The sequence below is a fragment of the Gadus morhua genome, chromosome 6 (assembly GCF_902167405.1).
Source record: "Gadus morhua chromosome 6, gadMor3.0, whole genome shotgun sequence".
Lineage (NCBI taxonomy): Eukaryota > Metazoa > Chordata > Actinopteri > Gadiformes > Gadidae > Gadus > Gadus morhua.
In genome coordinates, this window is record NC_044053.1 from 19,214,707 (window position 1) to 19,233,000 (window position 18,294).

Sequence of the window (18,294 nt, forward strand, 5' to 3'; positions counted from 1 at the left end):
GACGAGGACAGAGACCTAGTGCCTGAGGAGACGAGGACAGAGACCTAGTGTCGGAGGAGACGAGGACACAAGGACAGAGACGTGGTGCCTGAGGAGACGAGGACAGAGAGGTACACTGCCTGAGGAGACGAGGACAGAGAGGTACACTGCCTGAGGAGACGAGGACAGAGACCTAGTGTCTGAGGAGACGAGGACAGAGACCTAGTGCCTGAGGAGACGAGGACAGAGACCTAGTGTCGGAGGAGACGAGGACACAAGGACAGAGACGAGGTGCCTGAGGAGACGAGGACAGAGAGGTACACTGCCTGAGGAGACCAGGACAGAGACCTAGTGTCTGAGGAGACGAGGACAGAGACCTAGTGTCGGAGGAGACGAGGACAGAGACCTAGTGTCGGAGGAGACGAGGACACAAGGACAGAGACGAGGTGCCTGAGGAGACGAGGACAGAGAGGTACACTGCCTGAGGAGACGAGGACAGAGACCTAGTGTCTGAGGAGACGAGGACAGAGACCTAGTGTCTGAGGAGACGAGGACAGAGACCTAGTGTCTGAGGAGACGAGGACACAAGGACAGAGACGAGGTGCCTTAGGAGACGAGGACAGAGAGGTACACTGCCTGAGGAGACGAGGACAGAGGTAGTGCCTGAGGAGACGAGGACAGAGACGTAGTGCCTGAGGAGACGAGGAGTCTCGGTGTTGTTGAGGCTCCTAAGTACAACTTGATCAAATAAAATTTGTCTGACAAGAGAAAGATAATCAGTTGTAGATCCCACAAAAGAAAAAGAACATGCTGCGTATGCAAACACACACACACACACACACACACACACACACACACACACACACACACACACACACACACACACACACACACACACACACACACACACACACACACACACACACACACACACACACCAGCTTGTTAAGGCATGTTGCTCCCTCTCTCTCTTACTTCCTGCTCAGTTACCGCTGAGGAGCCGTTCTTTCATGAACCCCAAGACCGCTCACAGACGTTAGGCTGAAGAGCTCAATCAATCAATGTCAATTACAGGGTGTTTACGGTTCTCCGAAACGCCCGTAACGACAAACATATGGGGGGGCTATTCTAGAACACTCAACGCTGAGATCCGTTGTTGCGTCATGCTGGAGCAAGTAGGAGAACAAAACTTACAAATGGGTTTAAAATGCTGACTTTGTCTCTGACCAGCATGTGTCAGGATAGTGAGTAGTTGTATACACTAGGCTTCATTGGTTGTGAGGGCGGATCAAACTCACTTCCTGTTACACATTCATCTTACCTCGTTATTGTGTAGGAATGTCTTCTCTGCTTATACATGTTTGATGGAAGCACTAACAGTAGACATTCTAGATGTGTGATAATCCCAATGAAAAAAATGTGTGCATGCGTGCGCGTTTGTGCTCGTATGTGTGTGTGTGTGTGTGTGTGTGCAAGCGTGTGTGTCTATGTGTGCAAATACGTTTATGTGGTGCAAGCGTGTGTGTGTGTTTGTGTGTGTGTGCGCGTGTGTGTGCGCGCGTTGTGCGTGTGGGTGTGTGTGCATTGGAGGGGTTGTGCCGTAATCATTTCCAGAGCGGAGCGCTGAGGTCAGGGTGCAGCCGGCAGCACATGGGATCAGTGATTTAGACGGCCAGCGTGGGGCTCCACCGGTCCATGTGTCCTTATAAGGGCAGGGGACCCTCCTTAACCCAACCCTGACCCCCGCACACAGCAGCAGGGCAGCGGATTAGCAGCTCCTGCCCAGGAGGCCAGCCGGCTGCTGCTCAGACCCGTGAGCTCAGCAGCCCACGTCAACAACAGGCCCGAGGCCTCCGGCTCCACAGGCTGAGGGGCTCATTAGTGCCTCTCACTACACGTCAAAAGGAGGCGTACATTGGAAACAGATAAATAACATGTATGTTAGTTTGCCTTCCTCCCCAGGTACATACGTCCTCATAGCCGTCTGACAAAAGAAACAAACACCAGGGAGAACCGTCAGGCTATCTTTGGAGGAAAGTAAACAGCAGTTAATCATTCTCCCACATGACAGGAAAACAATGGCCGCGTCGGTCGGTCTACGCAAGCTAGCTCATAGCCTAGCCACACAAAGGCCTGGCTAGCGCTATGATACTACCCCTGGTTTCACTAGCCAAGCCTCCAGCACCAAAACCATACACAGCATAGACAACAATACAATGACTGTAGACACAAGGGTGACTAAAGTGTCACGTCTGCACTCTTTGGCTGCGGTGGAAGACTAAGGACATGGGAGAAGATGTGAGGGAGTGTCAGAGGAAAGACCAGGAGGGGGAAGAAGTGTCTGGAATGAAGCTGTCCTCCAGGTCTGTTCCTCAGACAGGTGAGGGTGGCTGAGAACTGGCTGATATAATGATGCCTTTGATGAGGTAAGGTAAAGTCAGGTAAAGTATCAGAGGGCCTGATAGCGTGTGGGTGTGGACCCAGAGCCACTAAGATAGGGAAGGTACCGTGTCTCTAATGGAGCCTTTCCACCGGAGGATGCGGGTTGGTTCACTGAACTGCCGTCCGTTCATTGGTCGACCGAATCGTCACTTCCGGGCGACATGGGGATAATAACAAACAAACACAACAAACCAATTTCCCGCAGGGTATTTTTGGACAACGGCGAAAGCTTGATTTATTGAAGAAAATGAAAAAGTTTGACGTCCGTCTTGGACGTCCTACATTGTTGCTCTTTGTTCTTTGTGTCTCGTTCTTCATTTTCCTTGGATTTATTAGCAGGCTACACAGTGTCGGGCGGCTATAAGGTCACGATGCTAACGTAGCAGCGGCTACGTTAGCATCGTTGACCCTACCCTACCTTAAGGATACTGTCGGCAGTGGGAACGAGAGCCATAACTGAGCTGCGTCGAAGCTGGGTGTGAGATTATATAAAAACGTATAGATGGATCCATTTAATCGCCTTTTTATTTATTCCAGCAAATGAACGCATGGCAGGACTTTTACTTTGAAAAGCCTTGGCTTCCTCCCAACTGAGCCGCCAGAGTGGTGCGTTGGCCCTTCTACCTCAGAGAGCAGGCACAAAGGAACCCATGGGGCCACCGGTTAGTGGGAGAGAGTGGAATGAGAGCTCACCCCATGGGGGGTACTGAGATGGGAGGACATTCCTAGAGTCAGTTAAGGCGTCGTCAGGGGGTGCTGTTTATCGTCTCCACCTACGTGCAGGGGGCAGTGGCAGGGGTCAGGGGGAAGCCCGAGCAGGGGGAGAGCTGTGACATGAGGAGGGGTCAGTCTGATACTCGGACACTATGGGCTCTGTTGATTACACAGTAGAATCACACACACTGTCTGTCAGCCAGCCTTGGTTGTGAACACTAAATCAAGGAAGGACAGACCAACAAAACACTGAATAAATCATGCTAGTATACACAGACACTACAGATAAGATCAAATCATGCTATATACAGACACTAAAGTATAAGGATTGAATCATGCTGTATACAGAAATGTTATAAATTGATCAGGCTACTCTTAGATTTAAATACTATGGGTGGGAAAAGTAAATAAAATGAGGCCATATTCTGACCCAGTTATGTAGTATAACCACACACACACACACACACACACACACACACACACACACACACACACACACACACACACACACACACACACACACACACACACACACACACACACACACACACACACACACACACACACACACACACACTCCCTGGCACCCTCCCCAGTAGAAGAGCGTAGCTTGGATTACGTTCCTGGTGGTTAGCGCCTATTTCTACTTTTCTTTTGTTTGTTTGTTTCCCCGTCCCTGCTCACTAATCATAGTCAGCAAAATATCGGTTAACTGTTTACAATCAACAAGCTTTAACCTTGAAAAGATCAACAGGGCAGAGATAAAGACATGACTTAAAATTCAGATTATCTACGGTAAAAAAATGAATACTTTTGAAATAGATTAAATCCACATGGCTTTGATTTCAGACCACAGGCCCCTACTTTGATGCCATTTTTTGCTGGTTACCAGTTAAGATAGCTTCCCTTTTTCTTCCGTCATATCATTTTACTTCCATTTAAAGTGAATCCACTGCTTAAGTCTGGTCACCTTTGATGGTTACTTAGTTGTATATTCCTCTTTCCAAAGCTTGCTGGTCACCCCGACTTAGCAAACTCAGCCATATTCAAGTAATACAATTAGAAGAGGCACCCAGGTCACTTAATGGCTGATAGCCACAAACAAAGACTGGACTGTGCTGGCGCACCGTCCCGAACACCGTCCTTCACACAACGCCAGAGGATCGAGACCTGCTCCTAATGCGGGACATCACTGCCTTGTTATAGAGCGGCTCTGCGTGACCCCTCTCTTGGGTCATCCAGGGGAGACATGAGACCAGAAGACCTTCCAGGGTAACGCTGTCTGTTGCACGACCGTCTTCTAGCTGTAGGACCCAGAGCCAGCTGTGCAAGCCTTTCTGTTCTAAAAGGAAGGGATTTATCAAGTCTACCGAAACCACAGAACAGATGACTCCTCCCTGCGGGGGAACGCAGAACCAAAGCAGAACCCGGACCAATCCACCAACTCGTTGTTTAGAACTCATTAGTCAGCTTTAAACACAGCGTGCTGGAAAAGAAAAACATCAACATCCGCTGGACGGTTTGGAGCTCAGGAAACGCTTATTTCCTGGGGGACTGAGTCCGGGAGGAGCCGGGGCCCGGGCCCTTATCTCACCCCGGCCCTCTGACGGGGCCAACCGTTTTATCACACTTCCAAACAGAGTCTCACACGGACACGGTTACCACTTTTTGCTAATCTTTTCATTTTCCTGTAATGTCATTATTTTCTCTTGATAAGCGCTTGCCAAGTCAGTAGGAGAATGGAGTCTGGCTCCCGCGGCTCTGCCTGCAGTGTGCTGACACATCATCTCTGTTCACAGGCCCGCTGCATGTTGGTGCCAGCTCAGCCACACCTGATCAGCATTCCAGATGTTACACCAACAGCTAGCATCACGGCGCTAATTCCTAGTGTAAGTTAACGAAAGAAAGGTGCTTCTGTATTTAGGACACAGCCGATATGGCCGCTGAAGAGCGAACCAAACCGTTTTCAGTCCTACAGCTCGGAGAATACCTCGAGGCTAAAGAGAGCCAGATAAATGTCAGCTTAAAATAAAAATAAAAGGGTTTATATTTCTTCTTACACTAACATTTCTTGAAATATTAGGTTGATTTGGAGTCACCTGACACCGCCCAGCATAAAGAGACGACAGGAGAGAAGTTGAGGAACTCTTAATGGCCTTCCCAGTCTTCCTCGAGTCTTGGCAGGATGGGGCTCCCCAGATGATGACGACCAGCGCCTTGAGGAAGATCTGTCTGCTAGATCACTAGACGAGACAGAGACCAGACCCACCCCCTGACGGCCCAAACGCGATCCAGCACCAAATAAAGACATCACGTACCATCCATCAGAGTGGCAATACTTGTCTATTCAAGTACACACACGGATAAACTACAAGCAAAATTAAGGATAAACTACAAGAACGCATGAATAAACTACGAGTAGACACACGGATAAACTACAAGTACACATACGGATAAACTTAGAAATTGTAACAGCAGGTGAGTTAATGGCAGTGCTGTTGGGACTCATGATGCCTTCAGTCGGGTTAGGGTAACACCTGAGTAAGTCTTGAGTTACTCCTAGGCTGTGGGTCTGAGTCAAGTTAATTTACAAGTCTTAAACACGGCGGACAGGGTCATTTTTGTGTTTCATGCAGCATTGTTCAAGGGGAAAATAAATACATTGTTCCAGAACAAAGAACAAATGAAGTCCTCCTCTGGGTTTGTATCTGTACTTCCTCTAAAGTTCAGACCTTACTGTGCAAAAAATTCTGGGCTTCATTTTAATTCGAGCTTTTGGTGAAAGTTTGTTGACTTTCTTCCTGTATTTTTTTATCTCCTGGTCCGTCCTGGCGTGTGTGTGTGTGTGTGTGTGTGTGTGTGTGTGTGTGTGTGTGTGTGTGTGTGTGTGTGTGTGTGTGTGTGTGTGTGTGTGTGTGTGTGTGTGTGTGTGTGTGTGTGTGTGTGAGAGAGAAAAGGGTTGGCAGTCTAGGATTCAAGCACCAGCTTGTATAATCTCAATGGAGCTGATCCATCTCCAAGATACAGATGGCTTTGATAGTGCTCCCAAAACATTGTTTTAGTGACAATGCAAAATAATAGTGAAGGATAGCTTTGCTCTCTGTGTCCTGATGCGTAATCTTGACTCTGCTTCCCGCCGTATCTGAACATGATCCCAGACAGCGTTCATGTAATTCTTTGAGAGTTTCCTTCCAGAGGATGAGAATGACATTTATCCTTGCTGCGGACCGCCATGAGAGCGGACACAACAAGCCCCTCTTTTCAGTGCCAACTGAAGCTAGTGAGCGCCTGTCAACACGCAGGGGGCCCGGGGAGCCATTACCCAGCACCCACGGGGCCCTAACCCAATACCCAGGGGGGCCCGTAGGAAATACAGGCTGGAATCCGCCCGTTTTAAACATGTGTGAATGTCTCCCAGTCTCCAGGGACCACCGCAGTCACTGGGCCAGGAAGACCGGGCGGCCACAATTCATTCCCAGTGACATTCCTAGCGCCGGATAAACCACAGCAAGTGCAGTGAATAGGAGGCAGCTTACGGTCTGAGCTAAACACTCGACACCAAGCGATGCCGAGGCAGCCACATGAAATGTATGCATGTTCTTCCAGGTACGTGAGCTAGTAGTCGAGTTCTCTTTTCGTGTCTTCTGCAGCTTCCTTGGCAAGATCTCCTTAAAGAAAGAGATCCTTGATCTCAATCGGGCCCAACCTGTCTAAATCAAATTTAATTAAAGCCAGAGAGAGAGGACCCCCCCGGGAGGTACCTGGCAGCAGGGGCAGTCTGCCCTACAGGTACAGAGGCCTCTTTCAGGGTGCTCCCATGGCGACGCCCCTCACCTGTCACCCTATCCAGAAGACGACACACTTTACCGCACAAACACAGCCGGGGGCCTCGATGACAACACACTCAGCGTTAGGAAAGAGATATTACCTCACTTTGAAGTCAGGGAGCGGCTAACTCAACACTCTGAGGATGAGGTCATTAAAACGTACTTCAACCTGTTTCTATTGTGTCTAATGCGCTTCATCATAACTGACAAAAATAACGATTTGAATCCCGCCACAGCATCTGGGAGTCAAAAGAAAACTGTCAGCAAGTGAGCCAAGTTGAAACAGCTTGTGCTGGTTGCCATGGAGGAAATAAATGAGCGATGCAGTGGGATCCAGTGAATGAGGAAGCTGTATTCAGGGGAAGAGAGCACCAACACCAACCGCCATCTGACCCTGGGACCGTTGGCCTCATTAAACTATTTGTGTTGTTTAGCAAAACCGTTCAACAACAAGCATGGCACACATCCAGCCCAAAGAGCACCCCTTTCTTTACTGCCCTGCTGACACTAAGCCTTCAACATATATATAGATATAGATATATAATATATAGGCTGGAATTAATTCATCCTTGATTCTCTATACTGGCTCAGTAAAGTGAAATAAGTGTCACATTACGTTGTTACAGCTCTTCAGTGGTAAATAACACTCATTCTTCCATGCAGGCTTAAAACCACAACCATGCTGCTTAAAGTAATGCCCACTTGAAACATTGACTTTCTATGAATAACGTGATTCAAAACTCTTTCTTGCTTAATGCCACTACGTCATTTTTATGTTTGCAGCCTGTCTAGACTCTACTGTAACCATTTGTTTGATTTCAACTATTTTGAAGTTCCAGGTTTTAATTTAGTACTTCAACATTTTGTTTATTTGCCAAGCAGTATGTTTTGTCTGACATTTATGAATTGTCAGTGATCGAAAAGTCAAACCAAATAAAGTTGGTTTTGTCCTTCCAAAGTAAAGGTTGCTGAAGTTAAAAGTGGAAATGGAAATGTTATTGTGGGCAGGGTGCTCTCTCGGTAAACAGCTGGTCAGCCTGATGGCTCTGGGAAAGGAGGCCAGGAATGGGCCCTTGATGGACCCACTTCCTAGTGAATTGATGTGTGATTATGAGTTCGGGCCCCCACTGTTAATATCCTTCACCATTCAGATCTGTGTGTGGCAGGAGCCACACAAAAGAAAATATCACAATGTTTATGACCTAATGAGTCTATTTCAATCATGTGCCAATATTCCTCTTTTGGATTTCGCTGGTCTGGTCACAGTACCTTAGTATAACTTGGATCAACTAACCAGTAATGAAGAAATTATATTCAAGCAGGTAATACAAAGGTAAACACCAATCTAAGCTTTGAAGACTAACAAACTTATTGATCCATCATCTAAGCACTATTCATGATTCAGATTCAATTAACGACAGAACGCTGAGTCACAGAACCAGTTGAAGCAAACTGTTATAAAAAGTACATTATAAACCCATGTTATAAACCTCTAAGCAAGGTGAACAGGAATGTGTCTGAATAGTGGAATTAACACATGCATAGTCCAGGATGAATGACTGCTTCATTCATGCCTCAGAATCCCAGGTGTTGACGTGGTTTTACATTACAGCTGTTTTCTAGTGACTCATTTTATTGTCGACAGGAACTGACGTGTGTGTGTGTGTGTTAATTTTATTTAGTCTTGGCTGTCTGGACGGAATGTGTTGCTCATTGAAATTACACAATGCCAGCCTTAAAATTATTGGTATAAAAAGAATAAAGCAATAAAACAAACAGAGGTTTCATTTCTGAATCAAATAATTAGAAATGAAACCTATGTGACCTTTGGTTAGAGGTAGGGCCTCCCGCAGTGCGCCGTGTGGCTGAGGTACAAACAGGTCCTCAAGCATTCAACTCTACACAGATCACACAGATCATACAGGTAAAGGTTAGCGTCTATCTGAGTGTGTGCTCGACAAACACAAACGGACACATTCTGAATTAAAAAGTGACCACGGAGAAAAACCTCCACACACCTCGGGGCCTCAGCACAGTCCCTCACCTGTCACTTGTCACTCTTACTTTACCCAAAGGACTCGTTGAAAGATGTACTTCAGTAACGTAGACCAACCGTCTGAATTAATACTCGCCTCGTGTGCTTTCATTTTTTCTTCGGCAGAGGTTCACCGGCAGCGACGGTATTATTTAAAAGGTGTCCAATCCCTAGAACATCATAGCCCAGCATCCTCATCATGTCGCCTACTCACCAGAAGGCGCAGGGACGACTCATCCAGAGTGGAATAGCTCTGAAGAGACATCTGGTTCTCTCTGGTCACAGGTGAGAGAGACTCGTGCTGAGGTGGGCTTTCTCCTCCGGCCGCTGGCAGTCTGCAACCTGCAGGAATGTGTGGAGCCTCTCCGTCTGTCTAATCTATGGGACTTGAAGCCAGTCTATTATTCTGATATAAAGCTAAATATAACTATTCTGGCGAATGGGAAGCACATAATCGATCCCCCTGTGTCCTGTCTGGAAGTCGGTAGAGCAGACACGCTGATACGGACTGCTCGCAAGGTTTTGAATACAGAATTCCCACACAAAGTTTCTCTGATCCCGCCCCTTGTGGTTCCGACTGGGAAGCATGCGCTTCTAGTGCGCTCCCCTGTGGTGACGCATAGTATGACACCCCGATGCACGGTTCGGAGACATCCTCTTGTCAGGCTCATGTTGGATTTTTTTTTTTAGATATCGCAGTTTAATTATTTGATGGTTTTTACCAGGCTTATGCCTCTGAAAATGAATCAACAGCCAACTGACCTCCAATTGCGTAAAATTATGTGGATTTAAAGAATTTGTGAAAATACTGAGTTGAACAAAAACTCATAATTTCCATTTACTCATTTAATGTTTAAGCCCCGTAATATCCCAGTTTGATAGTCTGAAGTATAGCTAAAATCCATCCATAAAGTCAATAAACCAAAGTTATTTTCTGTATTTCAGATGAAAGGAAACATACGTTACATAGATTTTAACCAATAATACTTAACAGTTTTGAAAAACACTTCATAACCATCCAGTTGCTTTAGTTTTAAATCAAACTGAAAAGAGCAGAGACTGCTTGAAGTGGAATGTTCTTGGTCAGTTAGCAGAATGATAATGTTTACACACACAATTGTTTTAGCAAAAAAACATTTTGCCTTACACATAAACCCATACAGTCAAATGAAGTATCACCCTTACGGATGATCACGATAAGTAAAAGTAGTTGTTTTGCCATTATATAAGAATAACCTATAATAAAAAAGAAAATAATCCCTTATTTAAAAAAATACAATTATGATAAGACTGGTTAGACAAACGTTTAAAAACGTAATCAGGACAAGAGGTGACTACATTCCATTTCAAATTAGAGGCTGAATGGCTTCAGGAAATAATCCACGATACACCAGCACACAGACAGGCACTTATCAAGTATGGACATCTCCTTGATCAGAGGAAACCAAGATGATTAGAGAAGGATAAAACAACACAGATATTACTGCCCCCTTCCTCTTCATCATGCCCCCTCCTCCTCTTCATCCTGCCCCCTCCGGCTGGGTCATCCTCCTCTTCATCTTACTCTTCATTTGGCTTCTTCGGCAGCTAGTAAAAGAAAGAGACTTGTTGCTATCCGGTTCATTTTTACATATTTTATGAACAGATTATCGAAGACTTTACAAATACAAACAACACACTTTAATCAAGGGGGGGGGGTATCAATTTTATTGATACCATTATTGAAAACATTATAGATCAGTACGATTACAGATATGGCCGCGTTATTTTAGATGCAATGCTACATATTGCGACTTCATCTGAGAGTTTGACTCATAAACATTAATCGACTGCAGAGACTCCCAGTCCTGATTTTACTGGGAACAGGCTGCGGCTCAGTCTGCAATTTCATCTATCAGTCCCTGAGGGATCAGCTCATATCCTCCCGCCCTGAGATCCTGGAACTACGTCAGGACGGAGCAGTGGTGTACGGAGGTACGCTCGCTCCACTTTTCACTCTTCATCTGTGATGATGTCATCCCTGAGGGGTGAATCTGCTCCAACGTGTCCTGAACTTGAAGCTTGTGTTCAAGGCCAGTATTTTGTTTTTAATACCATTGGTAAAGTTTGGTTTTAACTTCCAACATCATGCTCCTCAGACACTTTCTTAGTTAGCTTCCACTTTATTTCTGTTCGATATTCTTATTTTGAACCTTGTGCAGGGCAATTGTTACAAACAATTTCCTTGAGGATTAATAAAAGTGCTCGTTTTAGTTGTAACTATTCTATACAGAACACAAATATTGAATGAGTATTATTTTAGGTTAGGTTTGATTCATCGGACGCGTGGAGCTTACCTTTCTCCCTGGGCTCCTCCCTCTCCTTCGCCCCTCTAATGTAGTTGGTCTGACACACAGACACAGACGCACAGACACAGACACACACACACACACACACACACACAAGTCAAAGCGGTACAATGAACACAGCCCCTATTCGAGGTGATAAAGTTGGGGTTCAGCAGAAGGCGGTCTCTGGGACTTCTCTTACCCAGGTGAAGCTGAGTTGGGGTACTGGGGGGTGTCGAGGAGGGAGGAGAGAGGAGCCGGGTCTCTGCTGCGCTGGGACCGGTTTGGACCAGGATTACCACCACCGCCGGCCCTCTGGGGGGGGGACGGCAGACCCCCACTCTGAGGGACCCTCCCTGGGTATCCCCACCGCTGCTCGTCCTCCTCCTCTTCATCCGCTCCGAACAGCTCCCCTAGTGGCTCGGCTGAACACAGCAGGACCTCAGTCAGCGCGTCATCAGTCACCTTGCATCAGTCAGCAGCACATCACCAGTCACCTGGCACTACGTCACCAGTCACCACGTCATTATTCAACGCGTAACCAGTAACCAGGTCATCAGTAATATTATTCACTTGGTCACTCTGACACGGGGCGGACAGGATGTGTTGTTGTGGGCGACCAACGTATGTTGCGTCCTGAATTTGTCCGGTCTGACACAGGGACCAAACCCAACAGCCCATATATGGTGTTGAGGCTTCAGTGTGATTTCCCTTTGGGGAAGCAAACGGTTAACACACGATTCGAAATGAGTTTTTTTTTTGCCAACTGCTAGTTGAACTCTGAGGGCACGGGTTTGTTGATTTCCGTTAGCATTTCCACCGGAAGTAAAGTCACAATCTTCCTTAAAGGGCAATTGAAACCCAAACAGTTCGTTTTTTTACATATATATCTTTTATAATTGTCTTGGAAAAGGCACAGCCAGGGAGAATGGCGAGTTCCGTCTGGGCAGCGGATGACTGCGGCGTCCGAGAGAAAGGTTCTCTTCCCGGACGCCTCCAGTAAAACCTCTAGTATTAAAATGTTGCCTACTGGTTGCTCATTCAAATAAAATTCCCCCCACTGTTGTTATACTTTCAGCTCTTCGTTCAGTGAATTCATAATTTACTTTATACGTCTACGTTGCTTTTGTGTGAAGTGCAAAATGTTGACATTACATGAAAGCTGTTGATATTATGTCCCTGTGTGAGGCACAGTGTTTTTAAAAGTTCCCAAAAATAAGATTTATTTCTATCATAATTCCCGTCCCATAGTGATGTATTACTACTCTAATCTGTTTGTTGGCTATAACATCACCCTTTAAAAAGGAAGACACCAAATGTTTTAAGAGAGAAGGAGCAGCATGGAGTCAGGAAGCAAAGACCAACCAATCACAAGGTGAGAGCATGAGACAACACAGGGATCTTCAGCTCGTTGGCCAGGTAACGGTGACTGGAAACCAAAGAAAGGACTCCATCAGACCGACACCAATGTGCTCATAAAAACCCACTTTAGAAAAGAATGTGACCAGACAGACCGGGACGGAGATCATCCTGTCCAAACACCGATCCAACGTCCCCACACAGAAGTTAGATCAGGACAGGACGTTCATATATGGGCAGGCTGGGAGAAGAAGTGTCCTGGCGATCTGACGAGGTCTCCGTGGAGCTTTACCTTGGTGATGGACCCTCCTGTGAGGCTCAGGAGAGGCTCGTCTGCGAGGGTTCTCTACAGCAGCGAACGGCGTGATGAAAGAGGCCTTCTTTATGTTGTTCACTGGCTTGGAGGAGCAGGGTCGGAGGTCACACATATCCTGTTGCCGGGAAAACCCAACAGAAGGACCAAAATAACTCTGCCCTTTAAGGACTCGTTCACAACATCAGAGTACTGCTCTGTCTTCAACTGCATACAGCTGCTAGGCTCATTAGGAAGATTTTTTTTTTTTAATTGATTTAAATAAATGTATCCAATCAATGAACTATCAAATATTTAAATGCTTATTATTTAAATAATATAACACCTCTGGTCCAGTAAATGCATAAAATAGCTTTAAATTCTACGGCACTTCAGATCATGAAAGAAATGGATATAAAATAGACATTTATCTTCTCCTACAACACACAACCACATGTTGTGCACAGAATTTAGCAGGTGGTGACCGATCTGTTACAAAGGGGATCATTTTTGAACGGCCTACCTGATGATGGAACACCACAGACTCCTCCAGCGCCACGCCGCAGAACTCACAGGGAATCATCAGTTCGCCCTCTAGTGGCCGGGCCGGGGGACTGCAGCGGGCGGGGGCGTCCATGGGCAGGAAGGTGGAGGGACCGGGGCGGTTGGCGGCGGGCTCTGCGTGGCTGTGGAAGGTTCCGCTGGTGCCCCTGCTCATGGGCTCTGCGTCAGAGGGAGACAGGGGCCGCTTGCTGAAGGAGGCGAAGACCGACGCGGGGCTGCAGCCGGTCTGCAGAGAGGGAGAGGAGAACATCAGGGTGGTGAAGGCATCGCATTAGGAGGGATTCTGGGGGCCTGATCAGCCTCTCTGGGGCCCCAGATCCTCCTCTATCCTCCAAGGAAAGTGAGAGCTTCCAGGAACTTTGTTAGCCTGGTGCTACCAGACTCTCGTACTTCATTTCATTTGCACAGAGAGTCAGGACCTACTCAATTGACTAACGTTAACTCACTCGAAGGCGGGTGTCTGTTGAAGTTTAAAACTATTGGATCTGCCCAGTGCCACTCTGGATAGGCCATAACTAATCGCTAACGTTTGGTGACGTATGTCATGCGCTGGGACCGGCCGGGAATCACGTTGCGCACAGGCTGTAAACAAACCAAACACTGTGCGTGAAGATGTCTGTCAACGGGAGCTGACTTTAACGTCAGTGATCTCAGCCGGTCCCTCTGTTCGCTGATTGGACACACAAAATTTGGATGGAAAAACCCCGCAAATAGACCTCAAACCCAGACGTAGTACTGAAGGGAAATTAAAATTGAGCGGAAGTACTTAGGCAGGCGGAGCCAGGCTACAACATTGTAAACGTTCACAGATTTAACCTCCAGGCAATTATAAATAGACAAGAAAAAAATCTGAGAATTGGGAATGCCCTGCCCAGCCTTTAGCCCTGTGACCCCTCCACGACCTTTCCTAGAAAACTCACACCAAAGAAGGGACATTTGAACTTTCAACTCTTCCTCAACTTCCGTCAGCTGTTAACTACACTCCAGCACATCTCCATCCACAACTCAGTGCTTCACTCTTGCTAGAAGCGGCCCTTTCTGTGTGTGGTAAAACAGTGGGCGCATTATTGAAGGTTGATGTACCTGATGCAAAATTAGGTCTTCTTCGGGGAACAAGGCCTCACAGAACTCACAAGGCAGCATGGCATCTGGAAGACAGAACAATGTTCGACAATGCAGACGGTGTAGAGACAGTGACGTGGGTGATGCTGCATCTCCTAGTGCTTATACTACATCACCTAATAATAATAATAATAATAATAATAATAATAAATGAAATTGACATAGCGCTTAATATGGTACTCTAAGACGCTTTACATATTGCCCTATCAAAACTATGTAAGACAGATTAGGAATAAAACAAAAACATAGGTTAAACATGAAGAATAAGGTGGGAGTTAGGTAGGGAAGGCTAGTGTAAAAAGGTATGTTTTGAGTGCAGATTTGAAAGATGAGAGGGTTGGAGAGACTTTGATGTGGGAGGGGAGTGAATTCCAAAGGGTGGGGGCAGCAACTGAGAAGGCCCGATCACCCCAAGTCCGTCGCCTAGAGCTACATCACCTAGTGCTAAAGCTACATCACTTAATGCTAATGCTACTACATCCCCTAGTGCTAATGCTTCGTCACCTACTGCTAATGCTACATCACCTAGAGCTACATCAATTAATGCTAATGCTACATCCCCTAGTGCTATAGCTACATCACCTAGAGCTAATGCTACATCCCCTAGTGCTAATGCTATATCACCTAGAGCTAATGCTATATCACCTAGTGCTGCGCACGGACCAAACCACTACAGGAAAACTACACGAGTGGTTTATTCCACTCATACCCCAGTTACCAGACATTAGTGTTCATCTCGAATGCCACAGTTTTTCTATTGACTGAATCAGCTGAAGGTCAGTTATGTGTCCCTGATTCTTTGAGCATATTGTTTCGGTGTTATCCAGAAGACACCTGGTCCATAGTTCTATTGCAACGTCGTAGTTCATGTTGGTAATGGTAGCACATTTATTTGAAACTGTTAGAAGGCAGGTGTCCGGTTATTGAAAACAAATGCACATCCCATTATTGATCATGGATCATGATCCAGTAGATCCAGTCAACAAGGCGGTGGTATCAGTGTTGCAGTGCGACCAGTGACCCACCAGAGAGCCCTCACCATTGTATTGGTTACCCTGGGCTGCAGCTGCCTCTGGGTGCTGGACGTTGTTGTTGCTGGGAGGAGAGTTGAAGGAGTTGGAGGCGTCTGGAGGATTCCTCCCCAGTCGTTCGTCCCAGACGTCCGTCCACAAGGAGCTGCCCTCGGCCGCGTGCTCGTCCGGGCCCGGGTCGCTCTGCAGACTCAGCGCCAGCAGGAAGTCCAGGTTGGTCTCCTCCTCCTCCTCCGCAGAGGAAGAGCCCTGAGGCCAGGTACTGCCGGGGCTGGTGGTGCTGGTGGTGCTGAAAACTGTCTGTTCTTCGGCATGTTCCAGCACTGGATCAAAGTGGAGGAATTGAGTATGAATGGAGAATAACAAGTAGTGCCGAAAGTAGTAACAATAGGTAATAACAAGCAGCCTTAATTGATAAGCATTTAGGCAATTGACAGATATTTGCTTTAGACCAACAAAGAAAAAAGAATGCCAAACATTTGTTCCTTGGAGCTTAAGCAATGCAGGTATTCTGATTTGGAGAGCATTTGAAAAGCAATGGCAACCTAGTTGTTTGAATCAATAAAGTGATGACCGCAGTGCTGCTCGCCAGAAAGTCAAACAGCTTATTGAACTGGTGTTAATGAACAAACATATTCCTCAAAAGATGGACTAAATAACGTATCAGTCTAGTAACTAAAGGCTAAAGGACTCCTCTCTGTCCTGACTGGCTAAAGGAGTCATCTCTGTACTGATTGGCTAAAGGACTCCACTCAGTCCTGAACTCACGTTGGCTGAATGATGCGTTCCCCGGGACGGAGGTGGTCCTGTTCCCTGGTCCCCGGCCCGTGTTGTACCCCCTGGGGTCTGGGGACCAGTGGAAGCCCCTTCCCCCCCCTGCACTGATGTTGCAGGTCTTGGGAATCCTGCTTTCGGCCTCCAGAAGATTCCGGATGGCGGGCACGTCGAACCAAGCCGCGGGGGACTGAGGCTCCGCCGTGCTGAAGCTGGTCCGGTTGTTGTTCCTCTCCGGGGGGGGCGTGAGGCTGCCGCAGATGGCCGGGTGGGCCGCCTGCTCCCGCAGCATCACGTTGCTCCTGCAGAGCAGGCAGGGCTCGGTCCGCGTGCCGCAGTACTCCTCGTGCTCCTGGGCCTTCCTGGAGGCCAGCTCCAGGCCGCAGTACTGACAGGGGACCAGACGCAGGGCGCACTCTGAGCTCTGAGTGGACACAAATCCATGGGGTCAGAACAGGAGCCAGGCCAGACGGACAGGGGAGTGAGGTGGGACAGACAGAATGCTTTGAAGATTGATCTCGTCAAAAGGTCAGCCCTCTCTTACCTGGTGGATTTCCACACGGCCCTTATCCATCTTCAAACCACACTTGCATTTTATCTGAAATGAAAGTGAAAACAATGAAACAATCAAAATGAAATCTGAATGAAAAAACGCTCAAAGCAGGAAAAAAAACACATTGACTTGCTGAATTGCTACCTTGCACTGTTCTAATATGTTGGATACACGTTTGAGCGTTACCTGCGTGTGTTCCTGCTCCTTGTGTGTCTGCAGCTCTGTTCTTCGCACGGGCTCCTGGCAGACGTCACACAGCGCTATGTTCCTCCGACAGTGGATCTCATGTGTGGTGAAGTTGGCTTCAGGAATATCGTGCTTGCTAGGGAAGAAAACACGTTTAGAGTCATTGTACTGTGGGCAGTGACCCCATGACGTTTTGTTGTCGGTCTCTCTTACCAGTTGCTGCATATCTGGGTTCCTTCGTCGCCCATCATCAGCTTTACCTGAACACAAGTACTACGTGTTGACGACAACGGAGTACTGATCCATGATAGATCATGTTTTTTTTTGCATACTTCGCAACACGTTGTTTTAAGTTAGCATATACTTTTAATATTAAGCATTGACATGATACAACACATGTAACACGACTGTTGAGAATCAGTTTCGTTTTGCATATCCAGCTCCAGGAACCCGACACTGAGTCTTAAATATCCTGCAGCCTCCTCCATCAAGACCCCGTCCGCCGTGGGGTCAAGACCCTCTCTGCTGTGGAGTCCTCCAGACCCTGTCTGTTGTGGGCTCCTCCAGACCCCGTCTGATGTGGGCTCCAGACCCTCTCTGCTGTCTGCTGTGGGCTCCAGACCCTGTCTGCTGTGTGGTCCAGACCCTGTCTGCTGTGAGCTCCAGACCCTGTCTGCTGTACAGAACCTGTATGGTCCAGACCCTGTCTGCGGTCTACTGTGGGGTCAAGACCCTGTCTGCTGTGGTTTTATGACCCCGTCTGCTGTGGTAACCAGTGTCGATGAAACCGAAACCGAACCATCCCCATTGTTGACATAACAGACTAAACTCCACGCTAGTTAGGATAAAGTAGAAATATACGAAGTTATATCTCAAAGTGTACATTATGTGAACAAATTACCTGAGCAAAGACGTCCAATGAAGTGTTTGGTTATTAAGTCCCCAAATTTGAAATGATCAACTGGTCTCAGTTGGTGACGGAGCTCAGAGGCAGATAAAAATTCATGTTGATCTACCAGGAGAGTCGACCACTGAAGTTCAGCCAAGGCGGAGACGCTCCAACTTCCGGGTGGAGGCGATAGTGCATCT

General features: G+C 47.1%; 2 protein-coding genes and 1 long non-coding RNA gene across 13 annotated transcripts in view; 1 reads left to right on the plus strand and 2 right to left on the minus strand.

Annotated features, from left to right (window-relative positions):
* smtnb (smoothelin b) overlaps nt 1–9,545 on the minus strand; it is a 51,577-nt gene extending 42,032 nt beyond the window's left edge. For 3 of the 10 annotated variants that reach the window (XM_030357991.1, XM_030357990.1, XM_030357988.1), the window contains exon 1: nt 9,212–9,543. In XM_030357991.1, coding sequence (XP_030213851.1) covers nt 9,212–9,262 — 51 coding nt within the window. In that variant the 5' untranslated portion in view covers nt 9,263–9,543. Of the gene's footprint in view, nt 1–9,211 lie in introns of all 10 variants that reach the window. The other 7 variants (XM_030357989.1, XM_030357985.1, XM_030357992.1 and 4 more) reach the window with 5 other exon arrangements.
* LOC115545143 (uncharacterized) lies at nt 894–9,131 on the plus strand. 2 transcript variants are annotated; one of them, XR_003977061.1, is made up of 4 exons: nt 894–2,359; nt 4,935–5,024; nt 5,219–7,110; nt 7,199–9,131. It is a non-coding gene; the product is annotated as an uncharacterized LOC115545143 (long non-coding RNA). The 2 variants fall into 2 exon arrangements; XR_003977060.1 differs by having other exon boundaries at nt 5,219–9,131.
* Nucleotides 9,546–9,910: 365 nt separating the features above from the next.
* Nucleotides 9,911–18,265, minus strand: trafd1 (TRAF-type zinc finger domain containing 1). The gene is made up of 12 exons (XM_030357999.1): nt 18,107–18,265; nt 17,419–17,465; nt 17,206–17,341; nt 17,011–17,064; nt 16,461–16,890; nt 15,701–16,015; nt 14,623–14,687; nt 13,499–13,765; nt 12,976–13,114; nt 11,527–11,749; nt 11,334–11,382; nt 9,911–10,584 (listed from the first exon to the last, which is right to left on the minus strand). The coding sequence occupies exons 2-12, from the start codon at nt 17,454–17,456 to the stop codon at nt 10,558–10,560; spliced, it is 1,743 nt and encodes a 580-aa protein (XP_030213859.1). The 5' UTR covers nt 17,457–17,465; nt 18,107–18,265; the 3' UTR covers nt 9,911–10,557.
* Nucleotides 18,266–18,294: the final 29 nt, after the last annotated feature.

Excerpts from the sequence above, each read along its gene's own strand:
- trafd1 (XM_030357999.1), bottom strand. The coding sequence starts at position 17,456 with ATGATGGGCGACGAAGGAACCCAGATATGCAGCAACTG. Across the intron at positions 14,688-15,700 it reads CCAGGGTAACCAATACAATG|ATGCCATGCTGCCTTGTGAG; the intron begins GTGAGGGCTCTC and ends TCTGTCTTCCAG. Across the intron at positions 13,766-14,622 it reads AAGACCTAATTTTGCATCAG|ACCGGCTGCAGCCCCGCGTC; the intron begins GTACATCAACCT and ends CCCTCTCTGCAG.